The sequence below is a fragment of the Amphimedon queenslandica genome, unplaced genomic scaffold (assembly GCF_000090795.2).
Source record: "Amphimedon queenslandica unplaced genomic scaffold, v1.1 AMPQUscaffold_12755, whole genome shotgun sequence".
Taxonomy (NCBI): Eukaryota; Metazoa; Porifera; class Demospongiae; order Haplosclerida; family Niphatidae; genus Amphimedon; species Amphimedon queenslandica.
Genome location: NW_003547009.1, coordinates 10,516 through 19,396, shown reverse-complemented (window position 1 = coordinate 19,396; position 8,881 = coordinate 10,516). Strand labels below are relative to the sequence as shown.

The following is an 8,881-nucleotide window of genomic DNA, read 5'->3' as shown; positions in this document are numbered from 1 at the left end:
AAATTTTTAGTTGAAGAATCAAATGATAGACCCAAAGGTATATCTCAGTATTTAATACTGGTCATAATTAATTTTTATTTTATTCTTATTTGTTACAGAATTTGAGTTTCAAGTTTCAGAGGATTATAATTATCAATTCGACAAAATGAGAGGCAATTTTGGAACCTTTTATTTCAAAGTCACTCGACTGGTATCTCACACCATCAGAGTGAACCAACTTGAAGATTTCATAGAATTTCTTGATGATTGCTATCCTGAGCTAAACCCTGATCTAACCTCTGCTGCTACAGTGAAAGATGTCATGAAAGTTATTAAAACCAAATGCAATGTCATCAATATTGCACCAGTAGAGGTAGCAGTCAGTTTCAACAGTGAAGTAGAAACTGAAGCTAAGCCATTGGTAGCTGATTATAATGCAGCTGTTACTGAGTTTTGTCACACTTTCAAGCTTCAATTCTTGCTCGATAAAAAGCTTTCAACAAGTGATTTTCTTATTTGTGAAACAATTGAGTTTGTTCTAGACTGGGATCCTGCTGAGCACTTATTGAATGATATTCGTCGTTTAATGGAGAAAGCATTCAAAGGATTGAGCAGAAGGATCATAGTCAAAAGCATGTATAAAGGGAACTCCATCATTATCATTTGTGGTGCTCCTACTCATCTAATGAATGCTTTGCAATTGAGGGCTCGTGATAATCTTACTGTGCTGCAAGAAAAATTTGCTTTGATGCGATTGAAAATAGGACACTGCACAGTCTATGATAGGACCATCAGAAACAAAGTATACCAATTATTAATTAAAAATTTATATAAATATTATGATAGGAACTAAAGATTGTTACAGAGGAGACTGAAATGTGCGAAGAAGAGTCAGTAAAGATGAATCTATACCACAACGACAAAGAAAGTATGAGATGACTTATTTTGCTTATAAAATCAAATCAATGTATGTACATCAGATCTCCTTGCTAGTCAAGTAGCACAACTTTTAACTTTAAAACAGAAACAAGGTAGGCTAGGGACAATACATAACATAAAATCATTAATTTTAATAATTATTTTAGAATTCATCAATAGTAGCATGCAGGCATCAGGTATAGCATAAAAAATTATTATATCATTGCATTAATGTATATAATTATACTTTAGATTTTAAATCTAAAATCAAACAAATTGAAAGAGAAAAGGCTGCAAGTACAAAAAAGCGAATGTTATTAAGTGAAAATGAACATTTACAATCTACTCTAAGGATCAGAATAAGTATATACATGATTCATTAGCTTCTAATGACATAATGCATGTACTTTAAAACAGGTCGAAAGGAAGTACTACAAGACAATAAAAAAGAAATTGGGAAACTACAGGAAAGTATATCATCTATTAGTGTACAGATGCTTAAAATGCGACCTTCTGACAGTAAGTATATCTTTATTAATATTCTAATCAGACATCAATAGATAAAGAAGTGAAGTCCACACAGACAGTGCTATCATTCAGTGGATCTATCTGTGTAGCTCAAGATGATTATAGTGAAACAACTATTTCATTCAAAAAGGGTGAACTACTTCAGTTAAGTACAAATGGACATGAGGTACAATCACTGGAGACTGGACAGAAGAGTGCTGTTCCAATGAAATACATTGGATACTCAAGAGTAGAATTACTTTACTTGTTTCAGTTTGTGATGACGACAGGGACAGGATTGTCACTCCTACCTGGTCACTTTCAACTTGATGATGAAGAAAAAGCAGAGTATTTTATACTAAAAATTACTAAAGATCGTACTCTACTACAATCATTGAGGGAATCAATCACAAAATATAAATGTAAATAAACATGTGTGGTCATGCTTGTTTAATGAAACTTGTTCTACAAACAGTATTCAAGGCTAGTTATAACTTTGAAGCACAAACCTCAGATAACTTAACTTTAAAGAAAGGTTTGGCAACAATAAAAATACAATTATTACATAATATTGTACTTTATAGGAGAAGTAGTTAAAGTTGTTAAATATCATGAAGATGATGAAAGATGGTGGTATATGCATTCACTTCATACAGATGAAGAAGGATATGTCCCAATAAATTATATAACACCAATTGAAGGAAAATGCTCACTAATGTAAGAAATTAAAGCTACATGTATAACAAAGGATTAAAGGATTTAATTATTTATTAACAATAGGTCCTACAAGTACATCTACTATCATACAGTGAGTCGTGATGAAGCAGAGGAGAGACTGAGTCAAGCAAACACTCAATCAGGTACTTTCCTAATTAGAGAGAGCATATCTGGAATGAATACTCTCTCGGTTAAAGATGAAGTCACTATCAGGCACTACCATATATACATTGAGAATAATAAGTATTACATGAACCCTCGAGTCAAGTTTGTCTCACTCAATGACCTGGTACATCACTACATGATGAAAGCTGATGGTCTGACCTGCTCACTAACAGTTCCTATACCCAAACAAGTAAACATACCCATTGCAATGAATAAAGAGTTAGAAATTAATGAGCTGGATATCGAGTTTGAACAATGCATAAATGCTGGACAGTTTGGAGAGACATGGAAGGGTAATTGTAAAGGTAAAGGGCCAGTTATTATTAAGACAAACATAGCAACAAATATCACACAAGAAACATTCATTAAAGAGGCATACGTATTGCTAAAACTTTATCATAAGAACATCATCAGTCTATATGGTGTTTGTACTGAAGACTATCCTTTTTATATTGTAACAGAGCCAATGAATGAAAATCTCAAAGATTACCTAACTACAAATAATCCTACACCAGCAGAGTTGGTAGATATTGCTATTCAAGTTACTGATGGTATGATTTATCTAGGAGAACAAGATTACATTCATTGTGATCTAAGAGCTATCAATATACTATTAGGAGACCGTAACACTGTCAAGATAGCAAACTTTCATCTTGCCCAACACCTCAACAGCAATAAATACTGGATTGTTAAGGAAGGTACTACGCTAGCTTTTAAATGGACAGCACCTGAATGCCATACCTCAAAACAACTAAGTATTAAATCTGATGTTTGGTCATTTGGTATATTACTATGGGAACTGGCTACCAAAGGAAAAATACCATATCCTGGTATGACTAATGCACAAGTACAGGAATCAGTATCAAGAGGTTATCATATGCCCATACCCCAAGATTGTACTGAACCATTTAAACAACTTATGATAAACTGCTGGAAACGTAGTGAAGACAAGAGGCCAAGCTTTAAGAAAATTTTAGTTTACTTGTCACATACTCATGATACTGAATAATACATATTTTACATGAATTTCTTACAATTTGGGGTTGTAGCCCCAGGTCGTTCCTATTTTATCCACATTAAAACAATTTATGCTTATACACAATGTCCTTGTTTTGTAAATAATAATTTTAAAGTACATAAACATGACAGATCAACATGTAGTATGCCAAGTACTGAAAATAGGCGACAGGTACAGGGGCATGTATATAGGTACATGTATATTGCACATACTAATCTCTTATTCCCTCCCTCCCTATGACATACGTGACTCAATGAGATGGTTTTATCATTGACTCCATTGAGGTTTCCCTTCTTAGGACCAAACAATCTCCTCCAATGATAATGATAAGTAACACCTGGTGATGAATCAGGCCATGTACTGGAGAATATCTTAATATGGTCAGTTGGTAGTGTAATAACTGGATGTTTATTAGCAACTGCTATTGTAAGGACTGTAGAGAGAGAGGAGAGGAGGAGAGATGGAGGGAGGAAAGAGAAAGGAGAATAGAAGAGAATGGAAAAAGGAAAAGAGAAATGAGAGGAGAAAAAAGGTATATTAATAATCACAAAAATAGTATTTTTATGACCTGGAGGCAAAGCCCCTATATAAATTGTTCTTATAATTGTTTTCATTTATGTGTGATCCATTCTTGTTTGTATGTGACACTTACTACATGTTGTATTGGAGAAATAACAAATTGAGATGCCTTGCACCAATGCCCTTTACATAAAATTATGTAAAATAAAATTAATTGCAATAATTGATGTGCTCAATAATAATAATGATCATTACTCTTATTAAGCAGAAAATTAATAAAAATAAAATCAAAGATGAACATTATGAGACAGTATAAAAATGATTAGTTATTAAACTGATATACTTCAAGACCGTCATGTAATTATGAGAATGATAAATAATAACTGATTATAAAGTACCTGGTATAATTATCTTATGCACTAACTATGAATGGTTGCATAATGAAACATACCCTAGTATCATGCCTGTATTGCCATTAAAGTACTTACCATATTAATTTTCATTGTATGGGGATACAATGAACTCACAGTCATTGATAATAGACAGACCTGATCATCATCATGCACTATTGATCATTCAGTATTCCTAGTTAAGTAGATACATGTATTTAATTTCATTACTACGGCTGTCTGATCAAAAAATGTAACCCATTGCTACTAATTATACCATACAAGGTTCTAAGGTATTCATTTATAGTGGGTAGTGTACTATTGACAGCAAAATGGCATCAAGCAAGCAAGCAAGAATGTTCCCTATTATTTTAGGTAGTTATATCTTTTTTATTTCTTTTAGTGTGTGTTTACTTTATCATTAGATATTAGTAAATTAAATGAGATTGTACAGATATTGAAGCAATACAGGTTTCCTGAGGCAAAATGGTTTGAGTTTGGATTGAATCTTGGTCTCCTTTATCCTACACTCGAAGCTATTGATGCTAATCATAGAGGAAATACTTCACGTTGTCTCATGGAGTGTTTATCCAAGTGGCTGAGTAAAGCTGATGAAAATGTGTATCCTCCTACTTGGCAGACGTTGGCTAGTGCTCTTAGAAAGTTAGAAGCAAAAGCAGTGGCTGAAAATATTGAGAAAACAAGTAAACAGTTCTAATTTAATAAGATTAAAGTTTATACTCTATTTCTAGTGGTTGACCCTGCTAGTCAGCTACTACAGCATTACAGTAGTAGAATATCTGGAGCAACACTCTCTGAAGAATCAGTTGATCTGTTACATACAGAAGGACTGATATCTGAAGAGACATTGAGGGAAGTGAAGAGTTATGGATACACACTAACAGATGATGCAATGAGAGAAATATACACAGCAGTAGCTTATGATCATAACAAATTGAAATCATTTGCTAGCATATTATTAAGATCAACAGGCACTGCTAGTATAGCCAATGACTTAATGAGAGATAGTGGTAAGAGCAAGATTTATGATGATACATATTTAGTTTCTTGTAGAGGATATTTTTTACAGGGCAGAGAATTTCCCTGATGAAGACATTACTTTTGTGCAGGCAGAAGATTCCCCTTTTGAAAATTGTGAGGAGCACAATGTATCAACTATTAAACTCTCAGGTAAATTAAAATAATATTAGCAAAGCAAAAATTATTAAAATCTTTACAGTTGAAGAATCAAAAGTTATTCTCAAAGGTATCTCAGCCATTAATATTGGCTATAGTGTTTAATTTTATTCTTATTTGTTACAGAATTTGAGTTTCAAATTTCAGAGAATTATAATTATCACTTTGAAAAAATGAGAGGCAATTTTGGATCTTTCTATTTCAAAGTTACTCGACTGGCGTCTCTTACTATCAGAGTGAACCAACTTGAAGATTTCATAGAATTTGTTGATGATTGCTATCCTGAGCTAGGTCCTAACCTAACCTCTGCTGCTACAGTGAAAGATGTCATGAAAGTTATTAGAACCAAATGCAATGTCATCAATATTGCACCAGTAGAGGTAGCAGTTAGCTTCAACAGTGAAGTAGAAACTGAGGCTAAGCCAATGGTAGCTGATTATAATGCAGCTGTCAATGAGTTTTGTCACAATTTCAAGCTTCAATTCTTCCTTGATAAAAAGCTTTCAACAAGCGATTTTCTTATTTGCGAAACAATTGAATTTGTTCTAGACTGGGATCCTGCTGAGCACTTATTGAATGATATTCGTCGTTTAATGGAGAAAGCATTCCAAGGATTGAGCAGAAGGATCATAGTCAAAAGCATGCATAAAGGGAACTCCATCATTATCATTTGTGGTGCTCCTACTCATCTAATGAATGCTTTGCAATTGAGGGCTCGTGATAATCTTACTGTGCTGCAAGAAGAATTTGCTTTGATGAGATTGAAAATAGGACACTTCAAAGTCTATGATAGGACCATCAGAAACAAAGTATATACTGGTTATGAAATTATTTTTGAACTTTATTTGATTTTCAAACTTTATTTGAATATAATAGGAACTAAAGATTTTTGCAGAGGAAATTGAAATGTGTGAAGGAGAATTAGCAAAGATCAATTTTTACCACAACAACAAAGAAAGTACGAGATTGAGATAAATTATTTTCCTTATAAAATCAAGTCAATGAATGTATACCGGTATACAGGTCTTCTTGCTAGTCAAGCAGTGCAACTTATACCTTTAAAACAGAAAAAAGGTAAGGACATTACATTAACCATGTTAATCATTCATTTTAACAATTTTAGAATTCATCAGTAGTAGCATGCAGGCATCAGGTATTACATAAATAATAATTATTATTGCATTATTGTAATTATAATTAAAAAGATTTTAAATCTAAAGTCAAACAAATTGAAAGAGAAAAAGCTGCAAACACAAAAAGGCAAATTTTATTAAGAGAAACTGAACATTTACAATCTACTCTGAGGATCAGAATAAGTATATACATGATTCATTAGCTTCTAATGACATAATACATGTACTTTAAAACAGGTCGAAAGGAAGTACTACAAGACAATGAAAAAGAAATTGGGGAACTACAGGAAAGTATATCATCTATTAGTGTTCAGTTGTTAGAAATTCAAACTTCAAATTTTTACAGTAAGTATTCCAATAATACTTCATAATCAGACATAATTTATAGATAAAGAAGTGAAATCCACACAGACAGTGCTATCATCCAATAGATATATCTGTGAAGCTCAAGATGATTATAATTACCCAGCTATTTCATTCAAAAAGGGTGAACTACTTCAGTTAAGTACAAATGGACATGAGGTACAATCACTGGAGACTGGACAGAAGAGTGCTGTTCCAATGAAATACATTGGATACTCAAGAGTAGAATTACTTTATTTGTTTCAGTTTGCAATGACGACAAGGACAGGATTGTCACTCCTACCTGGTCACTTTCAACTTGATGATGAAGAAAAAGCTGAGTATTTTATATTAAAAATTGCTTATGATTCTACTCTACTACAATCATTGAGGAAGTTGGTCACAAAGAATAAATGTAAATGATAATTATGTATGGTGTGTGCTTGTTTAATAAATTTGTTTTATATACAGTATTTGTGGCTAATTATAACTTTGAAGGACTAAGTCCACATGACCTAACTTTAAAGGAAGGTTGGAAACAATAAAGAAATAATACTATATGTAATAATGTACTTTAATAGGAGAAGTACTTGAAGTTGTTAAATATGATGATGATGATGGATGGTGGTATATGCATTCACTTGATACAGACAGTAAAGGATATGTACCAATTAATTATATAGCACCAATAAAAGGAAAATACTCACCAATGTAAGAAGTTATAACAAAGAATTAAAAAATTTAATTATCTATTAACAATAGGTACTACAAGTACATCTACTATCATACAGTGAGTCGTGATGAAGCAGAGGAGAGACTGAGTCAAGCAGACACTCAAGCAGGTACTTTCCTAATTAGAGAGAGCATATCTGGACCAAATACTCTCTCGGTTAAAGATGGAGTTACTATCAGGCACTACCATATATCTATTGAGAATAATCAGTATTACATAAACCCTCGTGTAAAGTTTGACTCACTCAATGACCTGGTACAACACTACATGACTGAAGCTGATAGTCTGCCCTGCTCACTAACAGTTCCTATACCCAAACAAGCAAACACACCCATTGCAAAGAATAAAGAGTTGGAAATTAATAAGTCGCATATCAAGTTTGAACAATGCATAAACGCTGGACAGTTTGGAGAGACATGGAAGGGTGATTGGAAAGATAAAGGGCCAGTTATCATTAAAACAAATATAGCAACAGATATTACACAAGAAACATTACTTGTAGAGGCTGGCATATTGCAAAAACTTCATCATAAGAACATCATCAGTCTATATGGTGTTTGTACTGAAAGTTATCCTTTTTACATTGTAACAGAACCAATGAATGAAAACCTCAAATATTATCTAAATAAAACTCTCATAACACCAGCAGAGTTGGTAGATATTGCTATTCAAGTTACTGAAGGTATGATTTACCTAGGAGAACAAGATTACATTCATTGTGATCTAAGAGCAGAGAATATACTAGTATACATTAATATAGGAGATCATAACACTGTCAAGATAGCAAACTTTCATCTTATCCAACATCTTAATGGCAAGAAATACTGGACTGTTAAGGAAGACACTAAGGTAGTTCTAAGATGGACAGCACCTGAGTTTTTTACATTAAACCGACTGAGTATTAAATCTGATGTTTGGTCATTTGGTATATTACTATGGGAACTGGCTACCAAAGGAAAGGAACCATATCCTGACATGGCTACTGAAGAAGTAAAGGAGGCAGTATCAAAAGGTTATCATATGCCCATACCCCGAGATTGTCCTGAACCATTTAAACAACTTATGCCTAACTGCTGGAAAAATCATGAATATAAAAGGCCAAATTTTAACAATATCATTGATATACTTCTCAAATACAAAATAAGTTATTTGTAATTTTTTGGTAGCATATTTAATGTAGGTATATATATCATGTTAATGAATAAACAAACAGAAAGCAACACGTGTACCAGTACATTTGTTTTTATGGAACAAATTTTGTTTA

At 32.8% G+C, this 8,881-nt stretch overlaps 2 protein-coding genes and 1 long non-coding RNA gene across 3 annotated transcripts; all 3 read left to right on the top strand.

The window, feature by feature from the left end:
* Positions 1–1,165: 1,165 nt before the first annotated feature.
* LOC100636000 (tyrosine-protein kinase STK-like) lies at positions 1,166–3,388 on the top strand. Its single transcript, XM_011408873.2, has 6 exons — positions 1,166–1,260; positions 1,315–1,416; positions 1,458–1,826; positions 1,880–1,939; positions 1,989–2,121; positions 2,185–3,388. Exons 1-6 carry the CDS (start codon positions 1,209–1,211, stop codon positions 3,293–3,295), a joined length of 1,827 nt encoding a protein of 608 aa, XP_011407175.2. The 5' UTR covers positions 1,166–1,208; the 3' UTR covers positions 3,296–3,388.
* A 3,279-nt stretch (positions 3,389–6,667) lies between these two features.
* Positions 6,668–6,811, top strand: LOC109586886 (uncharacterized). The gene is made up of 2 exons (XR_002187268.1): positions 6,668–6,725; positions 6,780–6,811. It is a non-coding gene; the product is annotated as an uncharacterized LOC109586886 (long non-coding RNA).
* Positions 6,812–7,157: 346 nt separating this feature from the next.
* Positions 7,158–8,772, top strand: LOC100635873 (tyrosine-protein kinase SRK3-like). The gene is made up of 4 exons (XM_020003108.1): positions 7,158–7,299; positions 7,356–7,415; positions 7,466–7,595; positions 7,647–8,772. Exons 1-4 carry the CDS (start codon positions 7,158–7,160, stop codon positions 8,770–8,772), a joined length of 1,458 nt encoding a protein of 485 aa, XP_019858667.1.
* Positions 8,773–8,881: the final 109 nt, after the last annotated feature.

Coding starts and splice junctions, on each gene's coding strand:
- LOC100636000 (XM_011408873.2), top strand. CDS start 1,209: ATGTTATTAAGTGAAAATGAACATTTACAATCTACTCTAAGGATCAGA. Junction 1,261..1,314: donor TACTCTAAGGATCAGAATAA/GTATATACATGA, acceptor ACTTTAAAACAG/GTCGAAAGGAAGTACTACAA. Junction 1,940..1,988: donor TAACTTAACTTTAAAGAAAG/GTTTGGCAACAA, acceptor TGTACTTTATAG/GAGAAGTAGTTAAAGTTGTT.
- LOC100635873 (XM_020003108.1), top strand. CDS start 7,158: ATGACGACAAGGACAGGATTGTCACTCCTACCTGGTCACTTTCAACTT. Junction 7,300..7,355: donor GTTGGTCACAAAGAATAAAT/GTAAATGATAAT, acceptor TTTTATATACAG/TATTTGTGGCTAATTATAAC. Junction 7,596..7,646: donor AAAGGAAAATACTCACCAAT/GTAAGAAGTTAT, acceptor TATTAACAATAG/GTACTACAAGTACATCTACT.